At 52.7% G+C, this 15,964-nt stretch overlaps 1 protein-coding gene across 8 annotated transcripts in view; it reads right to left on the bottom strand.

Moving 5' to 3' along the window:
• Window positions 1–15,964, bottom strand: part of TRAK2 (trafficking kinesin protein 2) — a 74,705-nt gene that overhangs the window by 15,292 nt on the left and 43,449 nt on the right. For all 8 annotated transcript variants that reach the window (XM_029069140.2, XM_029069144.2, XM_029069147.2 and 5 more), the window contains 5 exons: window positions 14,607–14,683; window positions 11,304–11,420; window positions 8,479–8,688; window positions 6,478–6,556; window positions 1,589–1,719 (listed from right to left, as the gene is read on the bottom strand). In XM_029069140.2, the coding sequence (XP_028924973.1) occupies window positions 1,589–1,719; window positions 6,478–6,556; window positions 8,479–8,688; window positions 11,304–11,420; window positions 14,607–14,683 (614 nt within the window). The remainder of the gene's footprint in view (window positions 1–1,588; window positions 1,720–6,477; window positions 6,557–8,478; window positions 8,689–11,303; window positions 11,421–14,606; window positions 14,684–15,964) is intronic.

The following is a 15,964-nucleotide window of genomic DNA, read 5'->3' as shown; positions in this document are numbered from 1 at the left end:
TACTTGCTCCGGTTTCCCCTCGCAGCATGCATTTCCCTCCGTAAATTACAAGGAGCTTCTTGCTGTTGGTGCTAATCTATTTGTATCTATTTTGATGGTATTGATGCCCGTTCACTTGTTTTGCTTTCTGTCTCCCCCTTCTAGACCGCGAGCCCGTTGTTGGGAAGGGATCGTCTCTCTCTGTTGCTGAATTGTACATTCCAAGTGCTTAGTAGTACAGCGCTCTGCACACAGTAAGTGCTCCATAAATACGATTGAATGAATGTATCTGTAAACCCTTAGCCATTAGCCCTACCTTCCCCAGTTAGATTGAAACTCCGGGAAGAGTGGTTATTTTTTTTCCTCCATTTGAAATGGTAGTGCCGGGGTAGCGAGTGATGGGTCTCATCAAGGGCCTGAATGGGTGGCAAGGCACTGTGCTAAGCATTTGGGAGACTACGACAGAAGCGCAAGATTCATCCTGCCCCTACAAGTCAGAGAACCTGGGGTCTAATCCCAGTGCCGTCACTTGTCCGCTTGGGCAAGTTGCTTCACTTCTCTGGGCCTCAGTTACCACGTCAGTAAAATGGGGATGAAAACTGTGAGCCCCCCGGGGGACAGAGACGGTGTCCAAATCGATTCTCTTATCTCTACCCCAGCGTTTAGTACAGTGCCTGGTAGTCAATCAACCGATTGTATTTACTGTGGGCTTACTGTGTGCAGAGCTCCGGTACACGGTACATAGTAAGTGCTTAACAATACCTTAAAAATAAAAGGAGCTTCCACTTTCAATCAGGATGTTGATTTTCCACAGTAGACGCTCAGCCAGCAATCGGTGGATGGTATTTCAGTACCCGCCAACAGAGATTGAACAAAGCGCTTGGGAGAGTGCAAGAGAGCTAGCAGACACCATCTCTGCCCTCTGTCAATCAACCGATGGTACTTATTGAGTGCTTACTGTGTGCAGGGCACTGTACTGAGCGCTTGGGAGAGGACCCTACAACAGAGTTCTCCGCTCACGATGAACCTCACAGTCTAGAGGGAGACTAGAACTTCCAGCCTAGTCGGTCAGTCAACTGGATTTATTGAGCACTTACTGTGCGCACAGCACTGAACTAAGCGCTTCGGAGAGTACTGTAGAACATTCTATTTATCTATTTTGATGGTACTGATGCCTGACTACTTGTTTTGTTTTGCTGCCTGTCTCCCCCTTTTAGACTGTGAGCAGGGGCAGGGATTCTCTATCTGTTGCCGAACTGTACATTCCAAGCGCTTAGTACAGTGCCCTGCACCCAGTAAGAGCTCAATAAATGATTGAATGAATGAATGCCACAGATGCATTCCCTGCCCACAATGAGCTTACAGTTTAGAGGAGGAATTTAGCACTCGGTGAAGACAGCTGTCTAGAATGGTCCAAGAGGCGACGGAGCCAGAGCTGACTTCGCGGCTTCCAGTCAGTGAATCAGTCAAGGGTATTTATTGAGCGCCTACTGCGTGCAGAGCACTGTACTAAGTGCGTGGGAGAGTACAATATAATCTAACAGACACGTTGGCCGCCCACAACGAGCTTAGAGCCTAGAGGGAAGCCAGGTTAGGGCAACCCACTTACTTCTTTGATTTTGTGCTGGAGGTCGACGATCTGGGACAGGAGAGACGAGATCTCCTCCTGGTAGCGGATCAGTTCGTCGCTCTTCGCCGCCAACTCGTCCGTCATCCGGGACATCTGGGCGTTCGTTTCACCTGAGAAGCACAATGCCGTCGCCGGGACCGGTCGATCAGTCGGTGGGATCTGAACGCTTCCGCTGCGTGGAGCGCCGTACTAAGCTAAGCGCTTGGGGAGTATATTCTAGCAGCAATGGTAGACACCGTCCCTGCCCACAGGGAACTGTCAGGAGGGAGACTTAAGTGCTGTGGGTGCGGAGGGAAAGGCGAAGGTCAAGGGTCGCTGGGAACATCTGATCGCATTTACTGAGTGGAGAGCACTGAACTAAGCGCAACAGAGTTAGCAGATATAAGCTCTGTCCAAGGAGCTTGCCGTTGTCTTTCAATATACGGCCATAAACAGAAGGAATGAAGGAAGTAAACTTTTCCAGATAGAGCCAAGTGACGTCAAGACCTGGCAGCTGACCAAAGTGGAAACGATCAGATGCTGTGGATTTTCCGGGAAACGGCGAAGTCGGAGGAATCTAGCCAAGATGCTCATCACCCCGGGCTCCTGTGAAAACCCCATTCCCTCCTCCACTTCCCCGCTTTCCTCCCGCCCTCTCCCTCCTCTCTGACCGAACGTGGAGATTCTTTTTTTAACACGGTCTCTGTAAGACCCCATTCATCCTTGAAGCCGACTCGATGAGTTCCTCTGGTAGCCAAACAGCCAGGGATTACAGAACGGCATTCATGGCTCACCCACGTGCTTTTCATTTGAGGAAAAGACGAGTTTTAATACACAAATTCAATTATTAATTTAACTTTGACAGGGCTTTTGACAGGGTCTCAAATCCAGGATCTGATTTTGAAGACACCTGGGAAGGTCCGTCTTATTACGGTGGAAAGGGAGCACAGAAGCGTTTCCGGAGGCAAACGCTCACCCGACTCTCCAGTCGGCTCGGAAACGAAACCATCCGCTTTCGGGAACTTCCTCTTCAGTCGGCCCGGAAGCTTTCAGGCTAGGCCCAAGTGTGGTCATTTGAACTCACATCTCGGATCTTTGTGGGCAGGGAACGTGTCTACCAACTTTCATCTATTGTTACTCTCCCAATGCTCTCTGCACACAGTGTGCACTCAATACAGTCACTTAACTTCTCTGTGACTCAGTTACCTCATGTGTAAAATGGGGATTAAGACTGTGAGCCTAACCTGGGACAATCCGATTACCCTGTAAATCTACCCCAGCGCTTAGAACAGTGCTCTGCACATAGTAAGCGCTTAACAAATATCAACATTATTATTATTATACCACTGATTGATTGGATTCCTCCAAGACGCCTTCCCTGACTAAGCCCTCATTTTCCTCATCTGCCCTCCTCTCTATGCCACTCTATGCACTCTTTTATTTTATGGTATTTATTAAATGCTTATTATTTGCCAGGCAGTGTTCTAAGCGCTGGGGTAGCTACAAAGTAATCAGGTTAGACACAGTTCCTGTCCCTCACGGGGCTCGCGGTCTCAATCCCCATTTTACAGATGAGGTAACCGAGGCACGGAGAAGTGAAGCGACTTGCCCTAGGTCAGACAAGTGATGGAGCTAGGATTAGAACCCAGGCCCTTTTCACTCCCAGGCCCACGCTCTATGCACTGGGCCACACTGCTTCTCGGCACTCTGATACTCATCCCAGCCCCGCTGCGCTGATGTACAAGTCCTTATACTCAACTATTTATCATCCATCTCCCCCATAGACATCTTGCGGGTCGGGGTCGCCCCTACCAACTCCATCGTAGCGCACTTTCCCAAGTGCTGAGCGAAGTGCTCTGCACACAGGAAGTGCTCCACAAGTACCACTGATGGATGGATTAAACTCAGGTCACGGAAGACATGGGGACTGAAGGGCCGCTGCAGGCATTTTAGCCCGTCAGTCTTCCCCAGGCCCAGGATTCCTACACGTCATTTCAGAGAAGCAGCGTGTGGCTCAGTTGAAAGAGCCCGGGCTTGGGAGTCAGAAGTCGTGGGTTCTAATCCCGGCTCCGCCGCTTGCCAGCTGTGTGACTTTGGGGAAGTCGCTTAACTTCTCTGTGCCTCAGTGACCTCATCTGTAAAATGGGGATTAAAGCTGTGAGCCCCACGTGGGACAACCTGATCACCCTGTATCCCCCAGCGTTTAGAACAGTGCTTTGCACATAGTAAGCGCTTAACAAATATCACCATTTATCTTATTTATGATGGTGGACAGCAGGGACGGGTGGAGGGAAACACAGGCACCTTGGGTTTCCAGGTCAGAGATTCCCTGATCTGAGAAGTAGCGTAGCCTATTGGAAAGAGCCCGGGCCTGGGTTCCAATTCTGACTCCACCACTGGTCACTGGTGTGACCTTGGGGAAGTCACTTCTCTAGGCCTCGGTTGCCTCATCTGTAAAAGAGGGATTATGACGGAAAGCCCTCTGTGGGGCAGGGTGTGTGTCCGACCTAATTACCTTGTATTTACCTCAGTGCTTAGAATGTGCTGGGCACATTTTGCCTATCAACCTCTGCACGAAACAAAAACTTCTCACTCTAGGCTTCCAAGCTGTCCATCCCCTTGCCCCCTCCTACTTCTCCTCCCTTCTCTCTTTCCACCGCCCACCCCGCACGCTCCGCTTCTCCGCCGCTCACCTCCTCACCGTCCCTCAGTCCCGCCGTCGACCCCCGGGCCGCGTCCTCCCGCGGTCCCGGAACGCCCTCCCTCCTCACCTCCGCCAAACTCTCTTCCCCTCTTCAAAGCCCTGAGAGCTCACCTCCTCCAGGAGGCCTTCCCAGACTGAGCTTCTTTTCCCTCTGCTCCCTCTTTGCTCCCTCTCCACCCTCTGCTCCCTCCCCCTTCCCCCTCCTTCCCCTCCCCTCAGCACTGTGCTCATTTGGATAGATTTTTATTACCCTATTTACTTTGCTAATGTTAACAGAATCCCCTTGATTCTATTTATCGCGATGATGTTGCCTCGTTTGTGTCCGTCTGTCTCCCCCAATTACACCGTGAGCCGGTCATCGGGCAGAGATTGTCTCTATCTGTTGCTGAACTGTATATTCCAAGCGCTTAGTACAGTGCTCTGCACATAGTAAGTGCTCAATAAATACTACTGAATGAATGAATGTTCCCTCATTAAAACTTGAATCGGGTGGGACCAAGGGACGCACACAGGAATCTTAGCTCGAAGCTTTGTTGAGGGTAATGGCTTCAAATCAAAGTTCCCCAATAAGTGCTTGCTTTCAATCAGTGCTCGCTTTCAACGTCATCACTCTGGCTTCTGCACTGCTTGGTGAGCCACTCCTTCCTTATCGCCAATCCAATTTATGAGCCAGGGTGAGGCCCAGAGAAGAATGCCTTCAAGTCAGCACCATATGGAAAAACTCAGAGGGGTGGATTTGGCCCGCTAGAAATTCTCTAGGGGAAACTGAGTTACACGGGAGAAGCAGGGTCATGGGCTCTAATCCCGGCTCCGCCCCCTGTCAGCTGTGTGACCCTGGGCGAGTCACTTCACTTCTCTGGGCCTCAGTTCCCTCATCTCTCAAATGGGGATGAAGACTGTGAGCCCCACGTGGGACAACCTGATGACCCTGTATCTATCCCAGCACTTAGAACAGTGCTTGGCACATAGTAAGCGCTTAACAAATACCAACATTATTATTCTTTTCTAATGGTGTCGGCGTTCAGTGCTTACTATGTACCAGGCACTGTACTAAACGCTGGGGTGGATACAAGCTAATCAGGTTGGACACAGTCCACGTCCCACATGGGGCTCACACTCTTAAGATGAGGGAACTCGGGCACGAGGAGCCTGAAGCACAGAGAAGTGAAGTGACTTGCCCGAAATCACATAGCAGATAAATGGCAGAGCTGGGATTAGAACCCAGGTTCTTCTGCCTCATTCATTCATTCATTCATTCATTCATTCATTCATTCATTCATTCATTCATTCGTATTTATTGAGCGCTTACTATGTGCAGAGCACTGTACTAAGCGCTTGGAATGGACAAATCGGTAACAGATAGAGACAGTCCCTGCCTCCCAGGCCTGTGCTCTATCCACTAGGCCAGGTTGCCACTGGCCTGCTTGACCTGGGGCAAGACACTTAACTTCTCTGTGCTTCAGGCTCCTCGTCTGTAAAATGGAGATTCAAAACCTGCCCTCCCTTCTAATAATAATAATAATTATGGTATTTGTTAAGCGCTCACTATGTGCCAAGCACTGTTCTAAGTGCTGGGGTGCATTCAAGGTAATCAGGTTGTCCCACGTGGTGCTCACAGTTTTAATCCCCATTTTCCAGATGAGGGAACTGAGGCACAGAGAAGTGAAGTGATTTGCCCAAAGTCACACAGCTGATAAGGGGCAGAGCCGGGATTAGAACCCATGCTCTCCCTTCCCCTCCCCTCAGCACTGTGCTCGTCCGCTCAACTGTATATATTTTTATTACCCTACTTATTTTTTTTAATGAGATGTACATCCCCTTGATTCTATTTATTGCTATTGTTTTTGTCCGTCTCCCCCGATTAGACTGTAAGCCCGTCAGTGGGCAGGAACTGTTTCTATCTGTTGCTGATTTGCACATTCCAAGCGCTTAGTACAGTGCTCTGCACATACTAAGCACTCAATAAAAACTACTGAATGAATGAATGAATGATTCCCAAGCCCGGGCTCTTTCCACTGAGCCACGCTGCTTCTCCAACTGTGAGTTCCACGTGGGACAGGGACCGTGTCTGACATGTCTGACCGGGATATACCCCGGCACTTCGAACAGCGCTTGACGCACATGTAAGCGATAAAACAATACTATTACTCTCATTACTATTATTATTTTGGCTTCTGGCACTCACGGAGCTCTTTAACGCAGTCGCTGACCAGCTGCTGTTCCTTCTCTTCGTAGGTGATCGTTTCTGTCTTTATGTGACAAACCTTTGGAAAGAAAATCAAAGCGCGAATAGTAAAATCGAATCATTTGAAGGGGAACGGCTCGGTGATAAGCACTGAAAACCACAGCCCCACCTCAAAACTCCTTTGTGGTTGGGGATAAACACTTGAATCTTTTCTCATCAACAATGAAACTCCTTATATCTTCCAGAAAAGACACCCCAAACACCGGCAGAATGTCACTTTCACAGAATGTTATCACAACTCGAATAAGCCGGGCACTCCCTTTCTGCTCAGGTCAAAGAGCAAAGGTTTCAGAAGGCGCCAAGAGGGACAATCAGGGGAGTGAACGCTTTGTTAAAAGCCTCTCAAAGGTTACTAGAGTTTAGGAGTTTATGGCTGCACCTGGAATGCAGACACTTGGAATAATCCCAGAGCGCTTTCTACCTCCAGGTGCGAGGCGCATAATTCACCACTGGCCACCGGGGATGTTTTCCCACCGCTACACCGCTCTTGTGGGAAATAATCATAATAATTATGGTATTTGTTAAGTGCTTACTATGTGCAAAGCACTGTTCTAAGTGCTGGGGTCGATACAAGGTCATCGGGTGGTCCCACGTGGGGCTCACAGTCTTCATCCCCATTTTACGGATGAGGGGACTGAGGCACAGAGAAGTGAAGTGACTTGCCCGAAGCCACACAGCTGGCAAGTGGCGGAGCGGGGATCAGAACCCGTGACCTCTGAGTCCCACGGCTATCTCTTCCGTCTAGCCGGATCTGTGTCTCGTGAAGCAGCAGCGGCGGTGCCCGGGGACCACTGGCCAGCTGCTGTTCGGGGGCCCGTCCTAGCTTCACGTGGTAGGGGGATTCCCTATTCCAGGTTCCACCACTTGTCAGCTCTGTGACCTTGGGGAAGTCACTTTACTTCTCCGGGCCTCTGTTACCGCACCCGTAAAATGGGGATTGAGACCGTGAGCCCCACGGGGGGCCGGGTCCGACTAGACTCGCTTGTATTCACTCGGGCGCTCGGTACAGTGCCTGGCATATAGTAAGCACTTAACAAGTACCCTCATTATTAATGATTATTCTTACCCTATTTATTTTGTTATTGAGGTATACATCCCCTTGATTCTATTTATCGTGATGATGTCGTCTTGCTTCTGTCCGTCCGTCTCCCCCGATTAGGCTGGGAGCCCGTCACTGGGCAGGGATCGTCTCTATCTGTTGCCCAGTGGTACATCCCAAGCGCTTAGTACGGTGCTCTGCACATAGTAAGCGCTCATTAAGTACGACTGAATGAATGAATAATGATAATCACGGCGTCTGTCAAGCTCTCAGTAGGTGTCGAGCACTGTCCATTCCTCTGTGTTCCCTCCCCGACCCTCTAAGCATCTTCTGGCGCCACTGCCAGGAGACGGAACGATGGGCCGGACGAACCGCTGCTCTTTCTGGGTTCAACTGGGCAACTTCTTCTTTTAAAACGGCGCTTGTTAAGCACACTGCACGTGTCAGGCACTGTACCGAACTCTGGGGTAGACACAAGATCATCAGGTCCCACGTTCCGAATCCCCATTTTACAGACGAGGGAACCGAGGCCCGGAAGTACAGCGACTCGCCCCCGGTCACGCGGCGGGGCCGGGACGAGAACCCAGGTCCTCCGAGTCCCAGGCTCGAGGTCTCCCCACTAGGCCACGCTGCTTCCTAACCTGCCACGAGATGCCCGGTCAGGGCACGTGGGTGCCGACTTCTTCTCTCGGCTTCGGAGATGACCGAATCCCGCTCCGTCCAGCCCGGCTAGGGGAAGGTTCTCCCGCTGTCCCTCGGGGGCAATCTACCGGCCTCCCGGGGACACGTCCGCCTCCCCGTGAGCGCGCCTTCGCCCCGCCACCTGTCTGAAGGCCCAGCGCCCCGCAAGGCAAGGGGGTGGTTCAGAGCGTCATCCAGATAGTGCCGGAACCTGGATCTACCTTGGATCGAAGAGCCAGATTCTCCTCTTCCAGGTCCTTGAGCTTGTCCTGGAGCACGTCGAGCTGGAGCAGGCCCCGGGACAGGCTGAAGGACTCATGGAAGCGCAGGGGTGTGGAGCAGCTGGGGGCCAGGTCGCTCTCTTCGGAGGCGATGGAGACGAGGCGGAGCAGCTCTTCCTTCTTGGACAGCTCATGCTGCAGCTGGTTGACCTGCACCACCAGGGAGCCGGGTAAACGACGGGCACCTCGAGCCTCGGGCACCCTTCTCCGCCTCCCCTCACTATGGGCCGGGCTCCGGACGCGGCGCGGGGGGGGGGGCGGACACCACCCGATCGGGTTGGACGCAGAGCTCGGAGCACTGATGCCCGTTTTACAGACGACGTAACCGAGGGCCAGACAAGTGAAGTGACTCGTCCGAGGTCACACTGCTAGACCGTAGCTCACTGTGGGCGGGGGAATGTGTCTCTTTACTACTAATAATTCATTCGAATCCCGGTTCGAGTGCAGGTTCGAATCCCGCCTCTGCCACTTGGCAGCTGTGTGACTGTGGGCCAGTCACTTAACTTCTCTGGGCCTCAGTTACCTCATTTGTAAAAGTGGGGATGAAGCCTGGGAGCCTCACGTGGGACAACCTGATCGCCCGGCATCTACCCCGGCGCTTAGAACAGTGCTCTGCACATAGTAAGCGCTTAACAAATACCAACGTTAATAATAATTAATAATAATGTTGGTATCTGTTAGGCGCTTACTATGTGCCGGGCACCGTCCTAAGCGCCGGGGTAGATACAAGATAATTGGGCTGGACACGGTCCCCGTTCCACACAGCGTTCGCGGTCTTCATCCCCATTTTACAGACGGGGGAACTGAGGTGGAGGGAAGTGAAGTGACTACACAACAGTCAAGTGGCGGAGCCGGGATTAGAACCCGTGACCTTCTGACTCCCAGGCCCGTGCTCTATCCACTAGGCCACGTACTCTCCCAAGCGCTTAGGACAGTGCTCTGCACACAGTAAATGCTCAGTAAATACGACCCAATGAATGAATCAAGGAACACGGCTGCCGAGGGGCGGAGCCGGAATTGGAACGCAGGTCCTCTGGCTCCCAGACCCGGGCTCTTTCCCTTAGGCCACGCTGCTTCTCCTCTTGAGCAAGAATTATCCCCGGCACAAATCCTCTGACTGACACGGCAAGTGCCGGTCCCCAGCGTGCTCTGCAGGGTACAAACTGAAAGCGCTCCCCTTTCTTCTGCAATCAGACTGCGGAAAGTTTGGGTGCCGGGTCAAATTACGATCAGCTTTTAGGGGGTGTCCCACACAGTTCCCGTGGCGCGGGTCGCTGGGTAGACCCACGCTGTTCCCCAAACGGAGCCCGGGCCTGGGAGTCAGGAGGACCTGGGTTCTAATCCCGGCCCCGCCGCTTGTCTGCTGTGTGACCCTGGGGAGCCACTTCACTTCTCTGTGCCTCACTTACGTCACCAGTAAAATGGGGATTAAGACCGAGAGCTCCATAAGGGACAGTGTCCAACCTCATTAGCTTGGATCTGGCCCAGCACTTAGAACAGTGCTCGTCACACAGCAAGCACTGAACTAATATCATCATCATCATCACCTGCAAATTCCATCGTATTCATTGAGCTCTCACTGTACGCCAGGCACTGTGCTAAGCCCAGGGAAGAGTAACAATATAACAAAAAACAGATACAGAAGCAGCACGGTGGAGTGGATAGAGCACAGACCTAGGAGTCAGAAGGTCACGGGTTCTAATCCAGCTCTGCCTCCTGTCTGCTCTGTGACCTTGGGCAAGTCTCTTTACTTCTCTAGGCCTCAGTTACCTCACCTGTAAAATGGGGATCGAGACCGTGAGCCCTACGTGGGACGAGGACGGCGTCCGGCCCGATTTGCTTGTATCGACCCCAGCACTCAGTACAGTGCCTGGCACATAGTAAGTGCTTAACAAATACCGTAATAATTATTAAGTGGCAGAGTTGGGATTAGAACCCATGACCTCCTGACTCCCAGGCCCCGTGTCCTACCCGCTAGGCCGTGGTGCTTCTACAGCATAATAATAATAATGGCATTACTACGTGCAAAGCACTGTTCTAAGTGCTAGGGAGGATACAAGGTGAATCGGGTTGTCCCATGTGGGCTCACAGCTTTAATCCCCATTTTACAGATGGGGTAACTGAGGCACACAGAAGTTAACTGACTTGCCCAAAGTCACGCAGCTGACAAGTGGCTGGGCCGGGATTTGAACCCACGACCTCTGACTCCCAAGCCCAGGCTCTTTCCACTGAGCCACATTCCAGGAAGGGATCGATAATAACGTGTCTCCGGCAGGGCTGAGGGTGAAGTATTCAAATATAAGGCCAGGGCAAAATAATAATAATAATAATAATAATGGCATTTGTTAAGCGCTTACTATGTGCAAGGTACCGTACTAAGCGGCGGGGCGGATATAAGCAAATCGGGTTGGCTCCACATGGGGCTCAGATGAGGTGACTGAGGCACAGAGAAGTTAACTGACTTGCCCAAGGTCACGCAGCAGACAAGTAAGTGGTGGAGGCGGCATCAGAACCCGTGACTCCCAGGCCCGGGCTGCGGGAGCTACACCGGGCTGCTGCTCTGCCTCGGACCCCGCCCGTTACCCAGTAATCGACGTTCAACGTAGCCTCTGCCGTCCCAGAGGGTCTTCCTTCTCGGCCCCCACGGCTGCTCCGCTGCCCCCCCGGGGAGTCCCGGGCGAGGCCTCTGCCGGCGGAGGGGTCCCGGCCCGACGGAAACCGCCGGCCCGACGAAACCGCCGGCCCTCCCGGCCCTCCTCACTCACCCGATCAAAGGCTTGGGCCAGCTGCTCCTCCAGGGCCTCGTTCTGCTCCGACAGGCCGCGGTTCCGCTTCAGGAGAGCCTGTCCGATTCGGGCCGCGAGCTCCAGGTCCCGGTCCCGCTGCCCAGAGACAAAGCGCCCGCCATTTCAGAGCAAATCAAATCAAGTGGGAACAATCACGATGGCAATCGCGCCGTTCGTTGAGCGCTTACTGGGTCCCAGGCGCTGTACTGAGCGCTGCGGGAGATACGAGATAAACGGGTTGGACAAAGTCCCACGGGGGGCTCGGGGACTTAATGATGGCGTAGTGGATAAAGTACGGGCCTGGAAGTCAGAAGGTCATGGCTTTTAATCCCAGTTCCTTGACCTTGGGCAAGTCACTTCATTTCTCTGTGCCTCAGTTACCTCATATATATAAAACGGGGATTGAGCCCGTGAGCCCCACGTGGGACAGGGACTGTGTCCAACCCCATTTGCTTATATGCTTAGGACAGTGCCTGGCACATAGCAAGTGCTTAACAAATACCATTATTATTATTAGTTTTTTTAAAGATGAGGGAACTGAGGCCCAGAGTAATAATGAGATGGAATTTGTTAAGCACTTACTATATGTCAAGCACCGTTTGAAGCAGTGGGGTAGATACAAGCTAATTAGGTTGGACACAGTCCCCGTCCCACATGGGGCTCACGGTCCTAATCTCTGGGTTTTTTTTAACAGAGGAGGGAACTGAGGCGACTTCCCCAGGGTCATAGAGCAGACTGCAGTGGTGGAGCCGGGATTGGAACCCAGGTCCCCCGACTCCCAGGACCGGGCTCTTTCCGCTAGGCCGTAAGGCTTCTCAACCCCACCTAAGGCGGAAGGTCCCGCCGCCGCCCAAGGAAAGTCCCAGAACAGGACCGCAACCAGTACAGACCAGTCGGGGCACCGGGTCGCGACCGGCTGAGAAAAAACCAGTGGGCTCCAAAAGCCGCCCGGAGCCCAGCCCACAGCCCTGGTCTGGTGGGTCACCTGGAGTAACTCATTTATTTTACCTTAACAGATGAGGAAACCGAGCCCCACAGAGGTTAAAATCACCGCTCTCACTTCTTCTGCGTAGTAATAATTGTGTTATTTGTTAAATAACTGTGGTATTTGTTTAGCGCTTCCTACGTGCCAGGCCCCGTACTAGGCGTGGGGGTGGACACAAGTAGAGCGGGTTGGACGCGGTCCCTGTCCCCCATGGGGCTCACAGTCTCAGTCCCCATTTTACAGATGAGGTCACTGAGGCCCAGAGAAGTACAGTGACCTGCCCCGGGTCACAAAGTGGCGGAGCCGGCATTGGAACCCACGACCTTCTGACTCCCGGGCCCGGGCTCTAGCCACTCGGCCACGCTGCTCCTCTAATGTGAGCCTTAGGTGGGGCGGGGATTTTGTTCCATTGATTTATGTTGCGTCTTCCCCAGTGCTTAGCGCCGCGCTTCGACAAATAACGAGCGCTGAATATCAGCGATCACCGGTTACGATAACCGTGGGACACGTTAAACCCCGTGGGCCGAGCCCCGTACTGAGCGCGGGGGCAGAGAGAAGACCATCAGGTTGAATCCGATCGCCGTTCCCCCTGGGGCTTACGGTCTAAGGGGATGGGAGAGCGCACACCGAATCCCCATTTTGCGGCTGAGGAAACTGACGAAGCACGGAGAAGTGAACCGACCCGCCCGAGGTCACACAGCAGAAAAGGGGCAGAGCCCAAATTCTTTTTTTTTTTAATGGTATTCGTTAAGCGCTCACTATGTGTCGAGCACTGTTCTACGCACTGGGGTAGATACAAGGGAATCAGCTTGTTCCACGTGGGGCTCACAGCCTTCATCTCCATTTTACAGATGAGGGAGCTGAGGCCCGGGGAAGTTAAACGGCTTGCCCGAGGTCACCCAGGGGACAAGTGGCGGAGGCGGGATTAGAACTCAGTCCTCTGACTCCCAAGCCTGGGCTCTTGCCACTAAGGCAGCAGATCCTGACCCCCCCCGGGCCCGGGTTCTTTCCGCTAAGCCAAGCTGCTTCCCCTCACGAATTCTGAGAGCAAGGCTCTCCTCCAGCCAGGTACGCTCCTCTCTTAAAGAACAGTGCTTTGCACAGAGTAAGCGCTTAACAAATACCATTATTATTATTATTATTATTATTATTAAAGGTCGGGAGGGGCCTGCCAAGATCTTTCCCAAGAAAATCTACTCCCTTACCCCTAATCTACTTCAACCTCTGCTCCCTCTGTAGACTATAAGCTCCTTCTGGGCAGGGATCATGTCTTCCAACTCTACCTATTTTGACTTTCCCAAGCGTTTAGTAATAAGAATAATGGTACTTGTAAAATGCTTGCTATGTGCAGAACACTGTACTAAGCGCTGGGGTAGATACAGGGTAATCAGATTGTCCCACGTGGGGCTCACATTTTTTAATCCCCATTTTTACAGATGAGGTAACTGAGGCACCGAGAAGTGAGGTGACTTGCCCAAGGTCACACAGCAGACAGGTGGCGGAGCCGAGATTCGAACCCATGACCTCTGCCTCCCAAGCCCGGGCTCTTTCCACTGAGCCCCACTGCTTCTAGTAAGCGCTTAATACCTTAATGATTATTATTATTGTTGTACCCACCCCAGCGCTTGGTACAGTGCCTAGCACATAGTAAGGACTTACAAATACCACAATTTTTAATGTTATTAAATACTGTCGATCGAGCGATCGATTCTCAGTGCAGCAGGTAGGGTGAGCACTGGAAAGGTGACAGGAGGCCTCCGAGACTTCCCCTCTAGACTGGAAGCTCCCAATAGGCAGGGAACGTGTTGACGTAGTGGCCAGAGCACGGGTCTCGGGGTCAGGAGGTCGTGGGTTCTAATCCCGGCTCTGCCACTTGTCTGCTGTGTGACCGCGGGCAAGTCACGTCACTTCTCTGGGCCTCAGTTCCCTCATCTGTTAAATGGGGATTGCGACTGTGAGCCCCACATGGGACGACGTGATTGGCTTGTATCCACCCCAGCGCTCAGTACAGTGCCTGGCACAAAGTAAGCGCGCAACAAAGACGATTATTACTATTATTATCGTTACCAACTCTGTTGTACTGGCCTCTCCCAACTGCTCAGTCCAGTGCTCTGCAGACGGTAAGCGCGCGAGAAACGCCACCGACTGAGTCTCAAGAGGAAAAGCAAACCTTGAGTGGACCCGTTTCCGGGGCGGCTCGGAGAGCGAGGCCCCTCTGAGGCCACCGCTCAGTTTGGTGTCCTGCACAGGGGCAGCGCGCGATACGAACCAACGAACCCGGTCTCGGCCCCTCTTACCTCGGCCAGCAGATGGGTGACCATGTCGATGTCATTGTAGGTCTTGGTCATCTGCTCTACCCGGTCGGTGCCGAGAACTGCAACGGAACCAGAGCCCCGGTTAAAGAATAATAACGATGATAACGTTGGTATCTGGTAAGCGCTTACTACGTGCAGAGCGCTGTTCTAAGCGCTGGGGGAGATACAGGGGAATCGGGTTGTCCCACGTGAGGCTCACAGGCTTCATCCCCATTCGACAGACCGTTAAAGACGGTCCGCGGGGTGGTCATCACGCCGGCATTACTGGCCGCGCTCCTCCGAGCACCGACAGGATTCCCAGGGCATCGGGGAGACCGGATGAGAGGCGGTGAACGCTCGGGAAAACCCCTTTTCCCACGAGGAGAAAGGAAAGCCCAACGAGTTCTCATCGCCGGGTCATTCATTCATTCAACAGTATTTACTGAGCGCTCACTATGTGCAGAGCGCTGTACTAAGCGCTTGGAACGTCCGAGAGGCGGGAGGATAACTGGAGTAACAGTGAGCGGACAATCATTCTCTAATAATAATAATTATGGCATTTGTTAAGCGCTTACTATGTGCTGAGCGCTGATCTAAGCGCTGGGGCAGATCCGGGGTAATCAGATTGTCCCACATGGGGCTCACATTTTTTAATCCCCATTTTTACAGATGAGGGAACTGAGGCAGAGAGGAGCGAAGCGACCTGCCCCAGGTCACCCAGCAATCGGCGGAATTAGAACCCACGACCTCCGACTCCCGAGCCCGGGCTCCTTCCCCCGAGCCGCGCTGCTTCTCTAGACTGGAAGCTCGTTGTGGCCGGGGAACGCCTCTACCAACTCTGTCGTTTTGGGCTCTCCCAAACCCTTAGCACAGTGCTCTCCACAGAGTAAGTGCTCAATAAATACCCGACTGATCCATCCATCCAGAGATCATAAACTCTTCCAGGGCAACGATCAAGTCTCCTAACTCTACCCTGGAGAACTCTAGAGAAGCGGCTTGGTGTAGTGGATGGAGCCCGGACGTGGGAGTCAGAGGTCATGGGTTCGAATCCCGGCTCTGCCACTTGTCAGCTGGGTGACTTTGGGCAAACTCACTTCACTTCTCTGTGCCTCCGTTCCCTCATCTGTAAAATGGGCATGGAGACTGCGAGCCTCACGTGGGACAACCTGATGACCCTGTGTCTCCCCCAGCGCTTAGAACAGTGCTCGGCACATAGTAAGCGCTTAACAAATGCCAACATTCTTGTTACTCAACCCGGCTCTGCCACTTGTCTGCTGCGTGACCTTGGATAAGTCACTTCATTTCTCTGGGCCTCGGTTACCTCATCTGTGAAATGGGGAGCGAGACAGTGAGCCCCACGT

This window comes from Ornithorhynchus anatinus, chromosome 7 (genome assembly GCF_004115215.2).
Source record: "Ornithorhynchus anatinus isolate Pmale09 chromosome 7, mOrnAna1.pri.v4, whole genome shotgun sequence".
Lineage (NCBI taxonomy): Eukaryota > Metazoa > Chordata > Mammalia > Monotremata > Ornithorhynchidae > Ornithorhynchus > Ornithorhynchus anatinus.
This window is presented reverse-complemented; position numbering and strand designations above follow the sequence as displayed.